The 22,370-nt window shown below is 42.6% G+C and overlaps 1 protein-coding gene across 4 annotated transcripts in view; it reads left to right on the top strand.

The window, feature by feature from the left end:
* Positions 1 to 22,370, top strand: part of MSRA (methionine sulfoxide reductase A) — a 383,087-nt gene that overhangs the window by 182,925 nt on the left and 177,792 nt on the right. For all 4 annotated transcript variants that reach the window (XM_089912744.1, XM_089912747.1, XM_089912746.1 and 1 more), the window contains exon 3: positions 732 to 851. In XM_089912744.1, the coding sequence (XP_089768870.1) occupies positions 732 to 851 (120 nt within the window). The remainder of the gene's footprint in view (positions 1 to 731; positions 852 to 22,370) is intronic.

Raw genomic sequence — 22,370 nt, 5'->3', positions numbered from 1 at the left:
AATAACTAACCACTGGTGTGAGCCCAATGTTTGTTAGTTGAATGGAATGCCATTTTTGTGAGTTTCTTTCTTTGTTGTTCCCTCTTTCCCTGCCTTCCCCTGTCTCTCTTTCCTTATTCATTATGTTCAGTACTCGAACTCAGAAAAAGGTGCTTTTTGGTGAGCAGTGATTTATCACATGAAAGTTTCTAATGACTTAAAAAATTTTTAAAAACTGAACACATGTGAAATCGTTAATCAAATACTGTGTCAATCTGTTTTGATTTGGGGAAGTTTTCCCATTTAAATCAGTAATTTAGTGTTACCTTCCTTTGTTAGAATTTTTAAAGAAAGCACGACCAGGATGCTGATCATTAAATAAATTTCTGCTATTCCTACAACGTACTATGTTTTGACAAGTCCATAATGAACTGAGTGTTGAAATCATTCATCAAATGCAGTTATCCTTTTGCTGCGTTATTTCAAAAGGTAGAGCTTTACTAACTCCATTAAAATTTGAGGCTTTCTAAGTTTTTGCACAACTAAAGCAAAGAGGCATTCTGTTAAAATAACCTTAAATAAAATTCTTTTTAGATGTTAAAAACTCTACTTCTTTAAAACATAAAATCTTAGTCATTTTTGATTACCAGATGACAGGAACAACTTCTCTTTTCTAGTGTAACAGGGCTTCTGATATGCAATGACCACCTTGTTTTTGATAAAGGACTAACCAGTATCATATTTTTTCTTAGGAATGGGCTGTTTCTGGGGAGCTGAAAGGAAATTCTGGACCCTGAAAGGAGTATATTCAACTCAAGTTGGTTATGCAGGAGGCTACACTCCCAATCCTACTTATGAGGAAGTCTGCTCAGGTAGGAAGAATTTGCTCTATCATATAAGGAACAAGGACGGACTTGTCCCTGCTGGCGGATGACAGGATCTTTAAAATGGAAATAATTTTTTTGTGTGTTTTCTCAGTCTTCTCTTGCCTGTTTCTATAAATATACTTGCTGGCCTTTCACTTCATATTTCTAGAAGATAATAGACTTCCTACGGAATGTGTCATTTAGCGTTTGTTGCAGAAAAATCACCCTGAAACTTAATTGCTAAAACGATCATTTGTTACCTTATGATTCTGTGGGTCAGCAATTTAGACTAAGCTCAGCCTGGTGGTTCTTCTGCTGGTTTCATCTGGGTTCATTCATGTGATTCCAGTCAACTGGTGGGTTGCCTGGGGGCTAGTTGGTCTTTGATGGCTTCGCTCATACATCTGGCAGTTGCTGCTGGCTGTCACTTCCTCTTGCCTGGGGTAATGGGGATGATGGAACGTATGTCTTCACACACTGGCCTGGGTGAATTCATGTGATGGCGGATGCAGAGATTAGGAGCAGTAAGAGAGGGCAAGCACCATTCTGCTAGTACTTTTCAAGTCTCTGAGTCACATTCACTATTGGTCCCATTGACCAAAGCAGGTCACATGGTCTAGCCCAGAATCTGTGTGGGAGGGACTTCCCAAAGGCAGGTGTACAGGGAGATGTGAAGAAATTGGGACCATCACCACATCACTCTATCACCTGGGACAAATATGTCATATACCAGACTTGTTTTCTTGAGGGAAAGACACTAAAAATCAGGCTATAATGAAGGGATTGTCAAACTGTGGCTTGCAGGCTAAATCCTGCCTGCTGCCTGTTTATATAAAGTTTTTTTTTTCTTTAAACACAGACATGACTATTTATTTATGTTATCTGTGAATGTTTTCATGCCACAGTTGCAGTTGAGTGGATGCATCTGAGACGGTATGGCCTGTGAAACCTAAAATGTTTATGATCTGGCCCTTTACAGAAAAATATTTGCTGACCAGGATAGGCAGTTGCCTCCATGGCAAATTCTAGCTCAATTACCAGATAACCTTTCTGGAATTTGTTTTGTTTTGTTATTTCTGGCCTTCAAGGATTTCCTTTTATCTTTCTGCCAGCTCTGGTTGCATTTAAAACACATTATTTTTCTCTTAAAATTTTTTTTTCATTTTAAATATAAAAATGGTATATATTTAAGGTGTACAGCATGACACTTTGATATACATAGTGAAACAATTACTAATAGTTAAGCTAATTAACGTACCAATCTCCTCATGTACTTTTTTTGTGTGGTGAGAGCACCTTTGATCTACTTTCTTAGCAAATTCCAAGTATACAGTACAGTATTACTAAGTACAGTCACCATGCTGTACCTTGTATCTCTACAGCTAATTCATCTTACATAGATAAACGTTTGTACCCTTTGACCAACATCTCCCCATTTCCCTGCTAACCACCATTCTACCCTCTGCTTCTGTGAGTTCGATTTTTTTAGACTCCACTTACAAGTGAGACGGTGCAGTATTCTTTTTCTGTGTTTAGTTTATTTCACTTAGCATAGTGTCCTACAGGCTCACTCATGTTGTTGCAAATGGCAGAATTTCCTTCATTTTTTTAGGCTGAATAGTATTCTGTGTGTATGTGCCACATCTTCTTTATCCCTTCGTTGATGGACATTTAGGTTGTCTCATACCTTGGCTATTGTGAATTATGCTGCAGTGCACTTGGGAGCACAGCTGTCTCTTTAAGATACGATTTCACTTCCTTTGTGTGTGTACCCAGAAGAGAGGTTGCTGGATCGTATGATAGTTCTGTTTTGAATTTCTTGAGGCACATCCATACTGTAAAATACATTTTTTAAAAGAATATTTTATATACTATCTTAAGAGTTCTTAATAGGGAGAGTTTATCTAATATACAGCCCACACCACATTGACAGAAATGGGATTTTAAAAAAATATGTAAATAGTCTTATCGTTTAAAAATAAAGGTTTGCATTGGTGTTATTTGTGGAGGGCCCTCTCAGCTCTTTGAGGGCACTGCGAATGTAGGTGGTGGGGGGGGGAATTGGAGTTTGGGAGTTTGTTCGATAATGAGCGTGTCGATTTGTTTGCTACAGTATGAATTCTGATTTTGAAATGAAATTTGAACTGTGCAACAATGAAAATATCATGAAAATATACATATTCTTCTTTTTCTTGCTTCTGGAGAAGAATTGAAATAATTCTGATCGGTGTTGAGAATGTGGAATATCGAACAAATACGTTAATGGTTAATCCATTTCTTTCCTCTCCTTCTGTTTCAAAATTAAACAAATGCTTATGCAGAACTATAAATAGAGAGATTCAGATGAACCCTGGAGATTGCCCAGGTGTATCCTCTTAAATCTTAGGAATGGAGATGAATAAATTCCTTCCTGTAATTGCAGACATGACTTAATAGCCTAAGACAAAAAGTTGCTAAGAAAACCTCCAGATATCTACTGCTTATACTGTTACTGTCTACCAGCAAAATGTTAATCATCAATTAGAATATCGTGGTTGCTGGTTTGCTCAGACTCTCTTCAATTCAGTTCTTCACCGTAACAAGAACAACATGACAATCGCCCTTTGCTGAACTCCTACTATGTGCCAGACACTGTAACAAGCACTTTTTGCATCTTTGCTTTTTTCCATCTAATCTTTCAGACAGCCCCATGAAGGGCCTCAGTTTCTGCTTTTTTACAGAGGGAGTGTTGAGGCTCAGAGAGAATAAGTAACTTACCTGAGGTCATATCTCCCGATCTCATTAGCTCTCAGCTCAAAACTTATGCCATTGACTGTGGTGTAAGTCACCCAGCTGTCATCACGGCCCAGCCATTCTCCATCCACCTATTTATGCTTCCCTCCTCCACATATTCTCTTTCATGTATACTTCTGAATCTATTGGTATGCTTTTTAATGATTACTGTAAGGAAAATACCAAGCAGTTCTTTTGGGTCTTTCTGATGTTTAAAAGGAAAAAGGAAAAAACCCTTTTAAGATACAGTTCATGCAGACATCTGGTGCGTTAGAGGCCTGTAGCAACAGTGAAGTACAGAAACCACGGAGGTTGGTAAAGAACTCTCTATTTGATGTGAACACTACCTGCTAAGTTAGCGGTGGCATCCGGAAGCATGGTTGTCATGGAAACTTGTTCCTGATTGGAAAAAGATAGTTATAGGGTCTTATCCAGACTCAGAAGGAGAGATGATTTCTTTCCCCAGGCTTTTTTTTTTTGTTCTGATCATGAAAGGGAAAAACAAAAAGGCAGACAGAAGCTGTGATAGAAAGGGCTCTCTAGCACAGAAGTGGTGGAGCCTTCAGATCCCTGGGAATAGCAGGGAAGGAGAACAAACAAGGTCCCCAGCTAATTAAAGATTTTTGACCAAGGAGAGGGATGGGGGAGACAGAAAGCAGGTTATACTGGCTAGGCCTCCCTACTGGGGCCTCAGGTGCTCAAAGCCTTGTTGAACAAGTCAGCCCTGGAGGGGTCTGCCTTGCAAGAAAGAAAAACCCAGGCTCTGCTAAGATGTATAATCGTTGCTGAGGTTTCATGTGAGAGAAATACTAGTTTATGCTCCAGTATTTGCATTAATTTCCATATTGCTTACTCTTGTGTTTGCAATTAAGCTTGTAAAACTTTGGTCACAACCAGGAGTCTTTTGTAAAGGTTTTCCTTTCTTCCTTCCTTCTTGCCTTCCTTCAAGAAAAGAAGCCCAAGGACCTGGATTGTGTGGCAACTGCCTTCTCTCACAGAGCAGGACGCCTGAGCCTGAGGTGCCATTGGGTTTTTTGGGGGCAGGTGCCAGAATTATAGGGCTAGCACTCAGGAAGGGGTTCTCAAAACCCACTGGGCTAGCTTTACCACTCCCTTCTACCCTGACCGATCATCTGGGAGATGCTTCCAGAGTCAGAGCTTGTGTCAGAGCTTCCACAAGTATTGTCTTGGCGAACAGATTGGTGATCACACGCCATGGAACCAGAATCATTGGCTGAAGTTGGTCATGCCTGCTTGCTAGTGGGTATGCATGTGAATGTGAAAGCAGGTGTGTGTCCAGACAGGCTGCATATCAATGTCTGAATGGTGTTTCTGTGTGGCTACAGATGGGCCAGCGATTGGAGTTGTGCTTAGGCACGTGGAAAAGACATATGACTTCTAGTAACAGCCAGGAGAGGAGGTGGACCCCACGGTAACATTCATTAACGGCTCACCAAGGGGTCTGTTACATGCTGGGTGATCTGTGTGAGTCTAGAGCCTAACACATGTAGAAGGCCCATGGGGAAAACAGTTCCTGAAGCATTTGCAAAGTTGCCTTTTGGGAATGAAGTATAAAATAAGCCTGTAATGCATCAGAGCCAAGATAGGCAATCACTTAGAAGAGAGCTTGGCTTTTGGGTCTTTGGGACCTCAGAGTAACCTGACGGAATGCCCTGACGTATGTAAAAGGAAAAGAAGAGAACTTTAGCAGGGAGGCTGGTCAGCCAGGTCTGCCAGGCAGGCCTGGGAAAGGGGAGGTCCTGCTGCCCCCACCCCCCCGGTTGCTCCGTAAGGTTTGGCTGCTGGACAGACTCCCAGAGCCTGACACCGTGACACTTTTAAGTTCTATCACTAACTCATCTTGTTCTGATACACACTCTGTAGAAACTTCTCGTCTTTTGTCCTCCTGTGGAGGTTATTTACAGGAAGAGAATGCAAGGAGACCAGGTCAGCCAGACAGTTCTACTTCTCATTTCAAATTCAATGAAATGCTGTTCTGAGAAGTATATCTCAGTCTATTGTGAGTTTAGTCTACACAGGTCATTCTCTTCATATTCAATTAACCTTGGGTTACATTCAGTGTAGAAATGGAATTTGGCCTTCAGAGCTGAGAGTCAGAAGCCTGACTGCCATGATTTTCCAAAGTCTGCGATTGCCTCCTTGCGTTTCCCTAGAGACTCCGTGTCCCTCACATGTCCATCATTTCATTTAAACTTGTTTTAAAAGTGACCACCCTCCTATAATAGGCACTTAAACTTCCTTTCCTCAGATTCATCAATTAGTGCTGGAGCTCACAGACTGAGAAACTTGCATCTCTCAGGTATTTTAGGCCTGAATTCTGAGTCCTCTGAGAGCTGCCCACCACCAGCTCCTGCACCAAGAACCCAGTCTCAGCTTGGATGCAGGGTAGCATTGCTCACAGCCACTGTTTGGCTACTGTTTCTTATTGTGTCTCAGATCTGTCTCTAAGACATGTGCTGAGAAGTAATTTAAGTCTTAGTGGCCATCATTCTGTTCCTGAAATGATTTCTAAGGATTCATTCATTCACAAGGTATTCCTTAACAGCTCAGTGTATGCCTGGCACTGGAGAACCCATAAAAACCTGGAAGGGAACAGTCAGGAAGAGCCTAAATTTCGTGTAGGCTTTCTTGATGAATTAAATTCACCATTGATTGGGAATGTACTGCATTGTACTAAGTACTTCATATCATTGTATGTGATACCAAGTTGAAAAATGCTAGTACCTGTCTTCCAGAATTCTTTCTCTGTAGTTAAATGAAAGCTTGATCTTTCACATTTAAAGAGTTCTGCTGACCCTGGCTTTAGACATACACACACACACACACACACACACACACACACACACTCTCACACAAACTACACATTTGTTATGCAAACCAACTGATTAAATGGCATGCTGTTGCTTTCCTACGTTGATTTTAGAAGTAATTGAGCTATTCAGTTTCTTGAATACCCTGATAGAGAATTATTCTTACATTTTATAATAACGACTACACAGATGAAAATATGAAAAGACATTCTGCAATGGATAAGCATTCTGGGTTAATTTCAGTGCATTAGCCTAATACACAAATAACCCCATTTCTGGCAAGAAAACCCAGGATGTTCATTCACTGGGTAATATCTTTTCGTATTTTGCTTACAGATGTTCAGAACAATTCCACATTTATCAGTCTATTCAAAAGCTTTTAGAAATCTGCACAGCCAAGTGGCACCAAAACCAGAAGCATGAAAGGGACTGTACAACTTTCTCTCATAAGAGAGATTTATACAGTCACCATAGAAAATCTGAGGCCCAGACGCTTTTCTTTATCAACAGAATACTCTGGTGGATTTTCATGCAACGTGTTTGGTAGAAGTCCCGAGCTGGAGCCAGGGCTTGGGAGGAGCAGAGAGTGGGAGGCTCCTGTCACCTTCCGGTGGTGTCCATGCCGAGGCTGTACCACTCTTTGGACTCAGCTGCCTCTCTTGTAAAATGGGGGCAGTGCTGCTTTATGAAGCCCATAGGGTTGTGGTGAGGTTCTTATTTGAAAATAAAATTATTTCATATTGGGAGTAGGAAACCCAGGACATAAGCTTTCTATCACTCTAGCTCTTGGGTATATTAAAGATAAAAGTGATGGGTCAGGAAGCATCGCTTGGCAGGGGCCTGGGCTCAGCCCACAGAATGTGCACGCGGCGCAACAAGCAGAAGCCGTTTTCTTCCTTTTCTCTTCTGTGTTCTCAATAGGTCATATCCACCACCCTCTCCAAATGCAAATCCTTATTTCCTCGATGCTTCAGAGCTCTAACAAAGCATTGAATAATTTCCCCACTAATATAAAAAAACTCAATATACTTTTTTAGTTTGACAATTTCTGAAGTGTTTGGGTGGATGTGCATGTCTATGTATCTTGCATGAGATTAATGACCCCATTCTTTTTCAAAGTAGTGATGAGTTCTGTTATTAGCAGATTTTACCAAGCAATGTAAAACTCTTTCTAAATTCCTTGCAGACTACATTAAATCTCTCTTTAGTGCATAGTAAGTCTTATTGTACTCTTTTCAATGTCAGTCAAGGTAAATTACTAAGTTATTGACATATCACTGAAAATGCCAGAATTCTGGTGTTCTGTTCTTGCTATAAGCAATTTGATAACTTTTTGCTCCTCTTATATTAGACATAAAATTAACCTTGAACTTGTAGCAGGCAGGGTGAGAATGCTTACCTCTCTCAAACCACCAGGCAGAAAGCAAGCTCCAAGGTCAGGGGTCCTGTGACTCCTAGGTATAACCTGGGTTCTAGGACCAAATACAACTTCTCCACGCATCATGCCCTTTTAAGTGAGGATGGCGATCAGGAATTCAGAGTGGGGCTTCCCTGGTGGCGCAGTGGTTGAGAGTCCGCCTGCCGATGCAGGGGACGCGGGTTCGTGGCCCGGGCCGGGAAGATCCCACATGCCGCAGAGCGGCTGGGCCCGTGAGCCATGGCCGCTGAGCCTGTGCGTCCGGAGCCTGTGCTCCGCAGCGGGAGAGGCCGCAACAGTGAGAGGCCCGCGTACCGCAAAAAATAAAAAAAAAAAGAATTCAGAGTGGAGGTGGCTGTTGAGTTTGCATTAAGATTTTGAGAGATCAAGTATCATTTCAGTTAGGCTGGATTTTTTTTTTAATTGAGTACGGGGGTTTTTAATTTTTTTTAATATTTTTAAAATTTATTTTATTTATTTTTTTTGCGGTATGCGGGCCTCTCACTCTTGTGGCCTCTCCGGTTGCGGAGCACACGCTCCAGACGCACAGGCTCAGCGGCCATGGCTCACAGGCCCAGCCGCTCCGCGGCATGTGGGATCTTCCCGAACCGGGGCACGAACCCGCGTCCCCTGCATCGGCAGGTGGACTCTCAACCACTGCGCCACCGGGGAAGCCCTGGGTTTTTTTAAATAGTTCTTGTGTCTGCTGGATGCTCTCAGTGCTGTGTGCTATAGCCGGGAGCCGAGCTGAGGGTGTGAGAGCAGAGTGTGCTGGAGCCTCTCATGTTAACCAGTGTGCTGGCATCTCTCGTTTCTCCTGACCTCGGAGCCAGAAAGGAAATCATTCGACCAGCAGATGTTGTTGCCTTGCCCTCTTTCAGAGCTTCTGCAGGTCTGGTTTCCAGCCTGGGCTGTGGGCCGTGGGGCCTCAGAGTTGGGAACAGTCTGCAAATCGATTTGTCCACCAGGCAGGTGCTGAAGGTCTGGGTAACCATCTCGCTCACAGCTACTTCGGATTTTCAGTCTGCAAGGGAGATGACATTGTGAAAATGAAAGACACATTCATGCAATCTTACTGAGCTCAGAGCAGCTTTTGGTCTTCACCAGTATGCCCTTCATGCCTGGATTCTAGAACCCCAGAGCACCTGTACTTGTGCAGAGGCTTGACAAAATCACGTGATCTCTCGTGCTCACACAGCCGTGGAACCACCATGCTAATGGGCTGTCCAAAGTTCCCAAAGCTGAAACAAAATAGACATGCGCGCCCTTTGCTAGAGATATTTTGAGTTTGCTACAATAATTCAATACAGCATTAGACATCACAGAGGAGGAAGAAGATATTTCTATAGCTTCAAAGGCCTGACAGCTGGCAAACACCAAAACATGAGGCAGCACAAGACCTCCCTCCTCAGGTGGTGAAGGAAGCATTCATGCCTTTCCTTCCCTGTCGGGTTTAGCGGCCAAAGACTCCAGTATGTCAGTGTCTGTTGTTTGTTGTTTAAGAGGAGAGGCGGCAAATGAATTTTGATTCTTTGTGGAGTCTCTGAAGATATTGCATGTTCAGTATATTCTTCATATGTCCTTGATGTTTTCGTTTTCTCTGGGTTGTTAAGCTGTTCTGTCACCTCTCTCCTTGAGCAGCTTAATTCACTGCTGGGAACAGGTGTAGTGGTCAAAGATCAACAGACTGACAGACTCTAAGTAGTTAAATGTGTCAATATTTCAGCATATCTGATGGTAAAATTTGAATAGTCCAATTAAATGAAAAGGAACAATAATAAAAACATTCCTTATACTCATCCAGTGCTAGAAATAAGTTGTTCTTTCATTGTTTCGGGATTATATTCTCAAAGATTTAGGAGTGATGTGAAGAGGAATTTGCTATAGCAAGCAGTTCTTAAAACATAATTGCAAAAGCAATTGATGAATGTGCCTACACTGATATTTTCAAATCACATGTAATGGAGCCATAATGTAATATGAGAAAAAAACCTTATAGGGGGTTGAGCTTCTCTAGGAATTTTATGTGATACTTTGGGTCTTAATTACTTCATAATGACTGGCAATTTTTAAAGCCTGAGAATTAGTTTTATTTATTTATTTTTCCTTTCCTCCTTTCTTTCTTTCCCTTCCTTCCTTCCTTCCTTTCTTTCTTTTTCTTTCTTTCTTGTCTAAGTTACATTAAAAATAAATATCTGGGTCAATTGCTGTCCCATCTGCCAAGTTGAAACTGCAAGGGACTCGTATGAAAACACAGTCGCCCATCATGTGAGCGAATCACCCAGTAGGAACGGAGCAGCTTCTGAAGAGGTCACTGCTGTGTGCCAGGCCTGCCTCAGATTTGCTGGGGCCTCATCAGCATGCGAATCAGCCACAGGCCACTGAGTCCTCTCAGCTGTGGGCCAGGCTTTGCTTAATAAATCCTGGGCTCTGATGCGTGGAATTGCAGGGTCTGTTGGGGACGCCGAGGGACAGAGCTGACCTCAGCCTCTTCAGGCTTTGCATATGGGAGCCAGTGCCCTGTCTCTGGGGCAGAAGCTTCCTGAGGAGGATGCTTACCCACAAGAGAGTCGGGCCCTCTTACTTGTAGCTGTCTCCTTCCTCTTCTTCTTGTCATATTCTCTCCCCACTTCTCCTTCCCTTCCCTGTGTTTCTTCTTCTTTCCTGTGGTTAAGGATACATTGCTTTTCTACTCCAGTACCATTATAATTACAATAGTCCTAGAAAGTCACAAGAACTGGTGACTTACATGTTGCCCATCCTAGGTTTAGAACAGTTTATAACACAAAACTCTCAACAAATATTATTATAATAGTAGCTTACATTAATTGCTGGTTTATAAAATCTACAAAACATTTCCAGAGGCTGAGCTTTGTCACAGGCCTGTGAAATAGGGCAGCGTTGTCGCCTCCACTTACAAGGGTGCAAAGCCCTCTGGAGCAGAAAGTTACTCGGAGTGTCACCCACTAGTTAGAGGTCCCAGCCGTCTCGTCTGATGGCATTTCTTTTGAAGAAAACAGAGTTTGTATTTCAGACTGTGTCCTTCTAAGCTTTTTCTTTATGCATTCCCAATAAATGCATTTTCACATGCCTTTCTTGAGCATTTTAGGATACTTCATAAGATATTAAATTAAGCAGTGAAGTTCTTGTAGGAATAAACTAGATTTTAGAAAACGGTTTATTAAAAAATGTCTGGTGGTCCAAAACTATTTAGATGAACTTGATCTATAGAAACATGGATTTCTTTTTCTTTTCATTGGATGTATCTTAGAGGTCATCTGTTTCAGTAAGTCTTGAAACTTTTGGTAAGCATTAGAATGTCTTCATCAGATAAAGATTTTGCACAGAAGTCTATTATTAAAACACAGTGTCCAAGGTACTCTGATTAGTGGAGGGGGCTCCCCCTACACTGTCCTCGTTCTTCAGGCCAAGGAGGTGCTTCCCTGGGGCTAAGTCTAGAAAGCAGTTGAGGACCAGGGACGACTTCACCCTGGGCTGAAACATACATTGAAAAGGAGAAGACCACCCAACCACATTACACACTAAAGGAGAAGACCTCCCGACCACATCACACACTAGGGAGAAGACCTCCCGACCACATCACACACTTAAAGAGAAGACCTCCCGACCACATCACACACTAGGGAGAAGACCTCCCAACCACATCACACACTTAAGGAGAAGCCCTCCCGACCACACTACGCACTAAAGGAGAAGCCCTCCCGACCACATCACACACTTAAGGAGAAGACCTCCCCGACTACTTCATACACTAAAGGAGAAGACCTCCCGACCACGTCATACGCTAAAGGAGAGCTCCCCTCTCTGACCACGTTCCACACTTGTGCCTGCTTTAAGGCTGCATACTGGAAGTTACAAAGTCCCCAGGATTGTCAGGCAGACCATCCAGAGATAAAGTGCTGGAAGGCATGAGAATGACGCCTTTTATTCTCTACCTTCTCAGAGATATACCCAGGTGCCAAGATGTACCCAGGAGCCCTAAGCATAAGCGTTTTTGTGTGAGTTCTGGATCTCCCATCAGAGACCCAGAGCCTCCAGTTTCTCCCAATCACTTGTCTCTGTCCATTTTGTTTCAGTTCTGGTGCCTTGAGCATATTTATTTTAAAGCCCTCCCTCCCCTCCTCCTTTCTGGAGGTAAGGAACTGTTGGCTACTGTCATACCCAGGCCCTGTCCCTGAACCTGCCTTGCTGCTGAAGGGGGGGTTGACAAAAAGTCATAGGTGCCTGAACTTGCGTATCTTTGTGCAGAAGAAAAAAAATCTGTCACCTTGTTTAAGGCTTGTTGAGTTGTGTTTGGTAGTTTGAAAATCCTCCAGGGAAAACCATCTGTCCGCCTTGGAGAGTCGGGTTATATAATGGCTAAGCCACATACTGGGGGTGCAGGTGGGGTCGGCATGGGAAGAAGCTATCTGTTTTGGGCTCTTCAATAACATTTTTTAATTAATAAACTTTATTTTTTAGAGGAGTTTTAGGTTCGCAGCAAAATTAAGAGGAAGGTACAGAGATTGCCCATATACCCTCTGCCCCCGTCCCGTGGTCTCCCCTACTATTACCATCCCCACCAGATGGTACATTTGTTACAGTTGATGACCCTATCTTGACACATCACTATCACCCAGACTCCATAGTTTGCATTACGGTTCACTCTTGGTGTTGTTCATTCTATGAGTTTGGACAAATGTACGGTGACACATATCACACAGAGTATATCTTATTTTCCATTCTCTGACTTGGCCTTTGCAAATTGTGACTGCTGCTGTCCTGGGCTTTTCTCTTTGGGTTTGCAGCCTTGCTCTGCTCACTGGTGTTCCTGACATTGGTGCTTTAGGCTCTGCCGGCCTCACTCTTACCTCGCGGATGGGCGGCTCTGTTGCTCATGGTTCCGCTTTGTTATACTCAGGTAACCTCAGCACAGAAATTCCAGAAAGGGGGCCTGGACCTGCTTCCCTGAGATGCTGTAAGATACGAAAGTTCCAGAAAAGAAAAATATAACCTCATTATTTCGGTTTGTTTCCAAATTTGGACTGGAGACAAACACTGCCCAGACAAAGTGGACACAATAACTGTAAGATCTGTCAGAATAAATGGGAAAGAAATGGGAGAAATCAGCAACTGTGTGTAGGCGAGTCATTGATGAATGAGGCTCACTCTGTAATTTGGACCAGTTGCAGCAGAATAAAAGCTCCGCTTCTAAGTGAAGAATCACACATGACAAACAAGCAAAAACTACTGAGTGCCACCGTGCCTGGGCCAGTTGTACAGGGCACAGAATTCTGGTTAGTGATGAAAGTGGAGTGAAAAAGCTGCATGTAGCCCAAGATCCATGGAATAGAGAACCAGCAATGTTTCCTTTGCTCCTTAGGGCAGAGGAGGGGAGAGGGAGAACACCTCACAGTGCTAGCTGCACAAGCACGTAAGCGAGACAGCTCCTATGTCGACAGGCACAGATGTGCTGGTCACGTAGCCTGAATTTAGGGCAACAGATGGACGATTCATTGCATGAATTGGATAGCCAGGGACCTCAGTGCCTGCTGGGTAATCCAAGGACGCATCAGGTTGACCTAATGACACCACACTTGGGCAGAGGTAGAACCAGGGTGCCCACCATCTAAAAGGGAAGGGAATAGCCATTTGCACTGGTGGGGAGAAAAACAAATGAAATTCAGTAAGAATAAAGGAAATCCCATCATCGGTGTGTATGTTTATAAAGCGTTTTTTGTCCGAGGACTTATTGTCTTTCATTTGTCTTTGCAAGACCTGACCTTTTCATGTCACTTCCGAATGTTGTAATCATATGACATTCAGAGCACTGGAAAGGGAGATAATATTTGGGTATTTGACATATATGCAAACTATATTTGAAATAAATTTTCTTAACACTGAATTTTTACTCTAAGCACAAAATGAAAGATAACTTTCTTGAAAAGAACTACAGAATGTGGTTCGGTTTTCAAAATACAGTATAAGATGTAGAAAAGATGAAGCCTTCATTTAAAAACCAAATAGTATTGAACTAAAACAAAAAATAATTCTGTGTGACTCCTTTTATGACACTTTAATCGTGTACACAATAGCTATAGTCAGCTCTGATGGTACTAACCTTTTCATTTGATGATGAAATGAATGAATTGGCACATTTTTAAGCTGCTACACACTCAGCACTTTTATATACATTTAGTAGGTGTGCACACTCATGTTAGGGTCTCCGCTGAAGGCATTTAAAAACTCATCACCTGCTCTGCAAAAGTCCCTGTGCCAGATACAGTGGGAGGCAGGAGAGATTAGTTGTTGTTTTCATGAAGGTGCACATACATTGTAATAGGGAAGACCCTTTGTATTCTGTTACAAGGTAATCACTAAAGAGATGTTGCCTATAAGCTTAAATTATACAAAATGGCCCATCTCTGGGAACCCTGCCTCCCAGGTAATGAGCATTCAGCTAAAATACCTTTGTTTAGCTCACAGGAAACATCCTGACCAGGCCCACCTGTGAATGACTGCAGGGAGGAAGAAATGAGCACATCCCCTCTGGAGGCTGACTGAACCAGGAAATGTTTGACTTTATTCCTTCTGATTTTAGTATAAAAGAAACCTGAATTCAGGCAAGGTGTTTCTTTGGGACCTGAGTCCACCATCTTCATGGTCTGCTGGCTTTCCGAATAAAGTCCTATTCCTCTCTATTGACCTGTCGTGCAGCGAGCGGTATGAGCTTGGACTCGGTAACACCATTACTTTTTTAGAAAATAGACTTCAAACTTAGGGATAAATTCAAAGTTTTGACTAAAGAGCTACTCTTCTAGAAGCCAATCCTCTATTAAAATTCACCCTCAAACTATATCTATACCTAGAGTATACTGTTTGCCCTCAGACTATACCTGTGTCATTAAGTCTCTGCTAAACTGGGCTTCCCTCATGTCCAGTAGCTTATGAGAACTCCAGCTGTTAGCCTGTGGCAGTTCACCTTGTGTAATAATATGCCACTTCCTTAATTGTCCAAAAAAATCTTATTGTAAAATGAAACTATTATCAATGATGTGCACCTAGCTTAAACTAATTGTAAGATATATTTGATTCTAAGGGTTTTTTTCCCCCAGAAACTCAGCATTGAATCTTTTTCAAAGTTTTCTATTCTGCGGCATTTCCAGATACATTTTAACTTGTTTGTTGGAACTCTGGCTGTCTGGGCTAAAGCCGGAGTTGCCAGGCAAAGCTGCTGCAGGTTGGGCCCAGGTGGGTGCAGCAGGGAGCTGGCTGTCGGGCGGGGCCTGAGCTGCTTGGACAAGCAGGAGTGAACAGGTGGGTAGGCCTAAGGGCATGGCTGGAGTGCTCAGCGTGAAGAGGGAGAAGGGCAGGTGGGGTGAAGGATACCTTCTTGAGTACATGGTTACTGAGTTCAGATGGCTAATCAGTGAGAAACCTTTAGCCTCGATGGATGTACCAGGGGTACGATCTTGTATATCAAGTCCAAGGAAATAAAATAACCTGGAGTGAAGTGAGAGGCCAAAGGAGAGGGTCCTAGGAAGTCAGTTAAATGGATAGATAGGCCGGTGTGTTGAAGAGATTGAAGCGAGTCAAATGGGGGAAGTAGGGGTCAAGTCGGCCCTCAGAGGGAGAGGAAGCTTTAAACCCATCTCTGAGTGTGTGCTGCCACCAAGCCGGTGTGAGGGGGGTGTGGGTGAGTCAGGGCGGCTTCTAGGATTAGGTCATGACAAACTGAGGGTTTTGCCTTTGCTTCAGGAAAACAAGAGATGGAGTGCCATTGCTCACTTTTCACCTGTGGCTGATTTGATGCTGAGTCTAAATATCCTGCTGGTGTTTACCCAATTAAGTCCTGCATGTAGGAGGGGCCAATCTATATTCCAGAATCAGACCTGAGCTCAGGTTCCAAGCGGCTGGCTGGCGGAGACTTGGCCAAACACAAGGTGGTGGGGAGAGAAGAGAGAGGCAAAGGGTACAGGCTGGTCTGGAGCAGCCACATGGAGTCAAGGTCGATTCTTGACTCCGGGAAGATCACGATGCACACTGGATGGTGATTTGGGCAGGACAGGGACATCACTGGGGTCTTCTAGGCAGGCATCAGCTCAGGGCCCTTCCTCTCAGCCAGGTCTGTAGGATGACTGAAAGGTCCTGAGGTCGTCACGAACTGTGATGACGGCTGGAATGAGTGACCCATGGCTCAACCAAATTGGCAGAGCTGGAAGGGCCTTTGGAATCATCTCTTTTTACACAGTGGGAAGTAGAAACTCCAGAAGGTTAATGACTTACCACTGTCAGACAGCTGGCCTATAGCAGGGACTTGGTCAGGATGCTGGTCATTTTTTTTTTTTTTTTAATATACTACATTTTTAGAAACAGTTCTATTGTGATATAATTGACATATGGTAGACTATACATATTTAAAGTATACACTTTGATAAGTTTTAACATTTGTAGACACTGTAAAACCAACTCCACAATCAATATTGAACATATCCATCACCCTCAAAGTTGTCTCATGCACCTTTGTAATTCCTCTTCCCTGCCTTCCTTATCCCCCCTTGCCCACTGCCACCAGCACCCTAACCCCCATGCCCAGCCAACCTCTGATCTGCTTCCTCAAATTTCTAGATAAATTTGCATTTTGTAGAATTTTATACGGAATCAGACACATATGATTATCATACTTGTCTGGCTTCCTTTATTCAACACAATCGTTTTGAGATTCGGTGGTTTTTGTATTTATCAAGGGTTTGTTCCTTTGCATTGCTGAACAGTATTCCATTGTGTAGATATACCATCCATTCACCTGTTGGTTAATATTTGGATTGTTTTCAGTTTGGCTGTTACAGATAACGCTGCCATAAACATTCATGTCTAAGTCTTTGTGTGGACATATACCTTTATTTCTTTTGGATAAATACCTAGAAATGGAATGACTCAGTCACATGGTAGGTAAATGTTTAACTTTTTAAAACATTGCCAAGCTGTTTTCCAAAGTGGTTGTACCATTTTACATTCCTTCTGTTATGTGTGAGAGTTCCAGTTGCTCCACATTTTCACCAACACTTCGTATGGTCAGTCTTTTCAATTTGAGTCATTCTAATAGATGTGCATTGATACAGCTTTGTGCTTTTCACGTGCATTTCTCTAATGACTAAGTGATATTGAGTATTTTTTAAGGCTCTTACTTGCCATCTGTATATCTTTCATAAAATTATCTATTCAAATCTTTCATACATTTTTATTGGATTATTTTCTAATTTTAGAGTTTTGAGAGTTCTTTATATATTACGTTTACAGGCCCTTTATCAGATGTATGATTTGCGGATGTTTTCTCTGAGTCTGTGGCTTGTCTTTGCATTCTTTTAACAGTATCTTTTGAAGAGTAGAAGTTTTAAATTTTGATGAGGGCCAATTTATCAATTTATTATTTTGTGGATCGTCCTCTTAGATATGACATCATATCTAAGAAATCTTTGCCTAATCCACATTCACAAAGATTTTTCTATATATTTTTCTAGAAGTTGTATAGTTTGACATGTACATTTAGGGAACCCCACAGTCTTTTTTTTTTTTTTTTTTCGGTACGTGGGCCTCTCACTGTTGTGGCCTCTCCCACTGCGGAGCACAGGCTCTGGACATGCAGGCTTAGTGACCATGGCTCACGGGCCCAGCCGCTCCACGGCATGCGGGATCTTCCCGGACCGGGGCACGAACCCGTGTCCCCTGCATCGGCAGGCAGACTCTCAACCACTGTGCCACCAGGGAAGCCCCCCCACAGTCTTTTGACATATGTGCAATATAGTAAAAGGCATGTGGTCTCTTTATCCACACATGGTTATAGGAATCTTCTACCAACACCATCATGTTTAAATGCAAAGGTTAACCATACATTAAACATGTACGACACTCAAAAAACACCCCACTGAAATACATTGCCCAGTTTTCATAATACATTTAATGAAAGAATAATAAGGTCATTAAGGGCAATCAGTGTTTTGTTATATTCTTGATTATATATATTTCTTGATATGAACATAGTTGGGGTAAGAAGTAAGCTTCTTCCCTTTTAATGGGGACCAACATAGTCCTGGACTCAAGTTTAAAACCTTGACAAGAGCAATGATTACCCATTGTTTACCCACCACCCCCTCCTGTTGTGGTGATTATGGCACTTTAGAATTCCTGGAGAGGATGCAGTGCTTAATCACGTAATTATGTCCCAAACAACGTGGGTACTCTCTCTGCCATTCATAGGAACAGTGCAAAGAGAAGTTTGTTTGGGTTCTTATTGTGAAGACCCAGCGGGAGGAGAGGCTGCAGGGGCTGAAGAGAGCAGCTCATAGACAGGGAGGGAGTTGATTTGGAGACTAAATAGGGCCGTGTAGGGATATCGGGGGTTTTGTCTGTGCTTGTCAGGTACTTATGAGAGGAGTTTTTAGCACCATTCCATCGACCTTAGTATATAAGTGTATGACTCAGGTTCCACGACACAGGATTGGAGCTGGTCATTTCATCTCTGGGGATTCTTTATGGGCCCTAGTGTTCTGCCTTCCACTGTGCTCCTGACCCCAGGGATGTACTTTCTTTCTGAAAAGCAGTAGAGATATACAGAAAGGGGCATTAGAATAGAAGTCAGCAGATGGAGGCCTTTGTGTTCTGACAGTCCCTTACATCTGCTGGGGGACCAGGAGTAAGGCGTTTAGCCTCTCCTAACACCGATTTCCTTATCTGCCAAACAAGGAGAAGGGTACCTTTTAGTGGGCTCATGAGCACGCTGGGAGAATGTGCTCTCTACGTGTACAGCATTACTGTTAGTGGGTGGGCCATGCATTCTTTCATCCAGAAAAAAATTACTTGCACATTTTTTGTTTTGGAGGCACCATGAGAACTGGCCTTCCCCCGTCCAGGAACCTTCCCTCACCCCAGGCCTGGGCCCCGAGGCTAGACCAGCTCTCCCTGCATCTCCCCGTCTCCCTTAGCATATTTCCCTCGTTGCACTTACCCTACCACGATGACTGTTTTTCTCCATGCCTGGAGCAGGAGTTTCTTTAAGGGCCAAGACCTCTAATTTATCTTTATAACCCTAGTGCCATTTAATAAATGTTTGTTGAATAAGGAACTAAATGGGTAAATCTGAAGATGAGCAGGACATTCCTGTGTTAAAGGAATTCATCTTGGATGAATGGAAGAGATGGACGTGTATATGAGTACTTGCCTTCCACTGTTCCAACTACAGCAAGCAATTCATTTATTCATTTTTAAACCAAATGGGACCACTTCATTCTCATCTAACGGAATAGCTTTTATTGGCACTCAAGACATTTGGGGGCAGAGTATGTGACTGACAAATGTTTTCTAGAAAGAGTAGACGAGACAAGGGGAGACACTATTCTTTCATTCCAGTCATCACTCGTCTGTAATATTTCATGTCTGTGGCATCTCCCCCTCCACTCCCTAGATTAGGTTGCCCCCCATCCCCCCCGCCACCCCCGCACTGTACATTCTCGCAACACCATCCTTCTCTTTTCTGACAAATTACTTGTTTACCGTGTACCTCGGCAGCTGTCTTGTTCACTACCCTAGCCCCACCATCTAGAGCAGTGCCCGGCAAATGGTAAGATCTCTGCAAATTGCTATTGCATAATTAAATACACGTGCAAACAAGCTCTGCGCCATAAAGAATTTTAAAACACAACCCTGACTTGAAACACTTTAAGGCCATGAGTTGTTCTTTCACCATCATGGGCTTTCAGTATGGCTCTGTGACCCAGTATTCCTTCTGAGCAAGGCTACGGGCTGACCTTCTCAACAGGTTACACTAAGCCATTCAGTGGATCTCCAGATACCTCGCTGAGCTGACCTATGGCATAGAATTATTTCATGTTGTCCTCCTGGAATCCAGGTACAACTTAGCTGCTTTTCATTATCACACAACTTTATAGCAGAAACCTTTTCCCACCTCTTGGTTCCCTTATCTTTAGCTTTCTGGAAAAGATGCAGCTTGGAGTGCAATGGCACAGGCAGAGAAGGCAAACCCCACACGCATTCGCAGGTGCTCTGTGTTTCCTCGCATGGTCATTTGTCTTCAGGTTTGAATGTTTCTCCATCGCCTTTATTGGCAGCTGAAAATAGAGTTCTTGCCAGTGTAGATGCATTGTTACCACAAAATGCAATTTGCTGCCACACGTTGTGTTCAGATAATGGGAAAGGGTAGAATTCATCCACACAATTGTGCTCAAAGCAGTGATACCACAGAGTGAGCCATGCTTGGTTTTTCTGAATCATTTAAATGGTTTCATTGTAAGATATCCCTTTGTCAACTATTTTTCAGTGGGAAAATAAAGGCTCAAAGGAATTTCTTTCCTTAAAGAAACAGAACTTAGAGCAGAATCAGAAATATGTCATGTTATATAACCATTTATGAAAAAAGAAACATGTTACCAATGATGACAAGATCACTTTTGTCAAGTTGGAACAGCATTGTTAATTCTTTGAGTTTTCTAGATGCATCAGGCATAAACTTGTGTGGACCACGGAGAAGTGTTACCTGTGGGGAAGCAGGGATACAGTGACAGAAGCATGGAATTTGGAGGCAGAAGACTAGGCTATAAGCTTTGTTGCTCCCACTTGCTCTCTATGTGATCGTGGAAAAATTATCCTCTCACCTGCCTTGTGGGCTTGTTATGAGTGTCAGAGAAGATAATGCAGATGTGCAGAGGGTTGTTTGAACAGCGGAGGAGAGAGATGTTTCCATTCCTGTGGAAGTAATATATTCTTGTGTGAACTGGAAAACTTGACATTCAAGTTTCACATTGGAGGTTTGGTCCTTCTTTAATTAGATATTATCAGATGGGAATATATGTATATATGTAGCTGATTCACTTTGTTGTAAAGCAGAAACTAACACACCATTGTAAAGCAATTATACTCCAATAAAGATGTTAAAAGATAGATATTATCAGAAAAAATTGTTTTGTTATGTATCTATCTTTGGAAGTTTTACTTGTATAGCAGATTCTAAGTAATAAAACATCTGCCTATCAATAGCTATTTTTGTTTCAAGATAATTCACTGAGCTGCAAAATTCTATATAAAAGGCAACATGATATCCTTTGGTAGAGAGCGATGTTTCTATCTGTTTTCCATAGAAAAGACAGCAAGTATGTCTCTCTTTTTTTTTTTTTTTTTTGAAGAAAACACATGAAAAATAAGGTATAAATTACCCGTTGCCTTATTCATGTAATGGAAACTTTAACCCAAGTTTAATTATAAAAAAATGGTAAAGCGAATTTTGCTAATTAAAGACTGGCAGTTTGAGCGTATCCCAAGCAGGATCCTCCTATGGATGGCTAGAGGAGGGAGGGGATGGCCCAGGAGCTAGCATAGGGTCACTCAAACCACGTCAGACCAACTTTACTTCCAAACACTTGTGAGGGATGCTGTACAGGGAATCAAGTGTCATAAGGGTGGGTGTATTGCAAATTCTCTGATTTTATGGACTATTGACACAATGTGTGTCATTAGCTCATTCAGGTGTGACTCCATGAAGAAGTTAGGAAAGGTTGATTCCATGATCTTTGGGTTTTTTCTTTGGAAGGAAGGAACTGTTCAGTTAGGCTGAAGGTATTGCAGTATGGGAATCTGTGCAGCAGAAGATGGGCATCCAAACATCATAGAAAGCCAGGCGTCTTTCCCCACCCCTTGGCTTCACCATCACTGAAACCTTGAGTTGGCAGAGACCTCATTTCATCCTTGGAAGAGGGCTTTATTTTATTTTGAACCCCCAGCTGCCTGGAGCAGTAAATAGCTTAAAGCTCATTGATGAGCTCTCTCTCTCTTTTTCTATTCCATAGAAGAATAAAAGGTTTTATATAGAGAACTCAAAACTCAATAATAAGGAAACAAACAACTTTAAATCTTTTTTTTTTTTTTTTTTTGTGGTATGCGGGCCCCTCACTGCTGTGGCCTCTCCTGCTGCGGAGCACAGGCTCCGGACACACAGGCTTAGCGGCCGTGGCTCACGGGCCCAGCCGCTCCGCGGCATGTGGGATCCTCCCGGACCGGGGCACGAACCCGTGTCCCCTGCATCGGCAGGCGGACTCTCAACCACTGCGCCACCAGGGAAGCCTGGAAACAAACAACTTTAAAAAAGGTGGGCAAAAGATTTGAATAGACCTGTCACCAAAGAAGACATACAGATGGCATATAAAAACATCTAAATGTTCTCAAAATCATTAGTTGTCAGGGAAATGCAAATTAAAACCACACTGAGCTACCATTATAACCTATTAGAATGATTAAGTTAAGATACTGACAGTACCAAGTACTAAGGAGGATGCAGAGTGACTGGACCTCTCATACATTGCTGGTGGGAATGCAAATGGCACAACCACTTTGGAAAGCCATTTAGAAGTTTCTCATAAATGTACTGCTGGTTCATAGTGTACATGTAAGTGTACATTATGAACCAGCAGTCTAACTCCTGGGTATTCACCCAAAAGA

The sequence above is a fragment of the Delphinapterus leucas genome, chromosome 6 (assembly GCF_059928025.1).
Source record: "Delphinapterus leucas isolate spDelLeu-1000000601 "Yukka" chromosome 6, BTC_Dleu_Yukka2, whole genome shotgun sequence".
Classification (NCBI taxonomy): Eukaryota; Metazoa; Chordata; class Mammalia; order Artiodactyla; family Monodontidae; genus Delphinapterus; species Delphinapterus leucas.
Note: the sequence above shows the minus strand (reverse complement) of the source record. Positions and strands in the feature narration are given on the sequence as shown.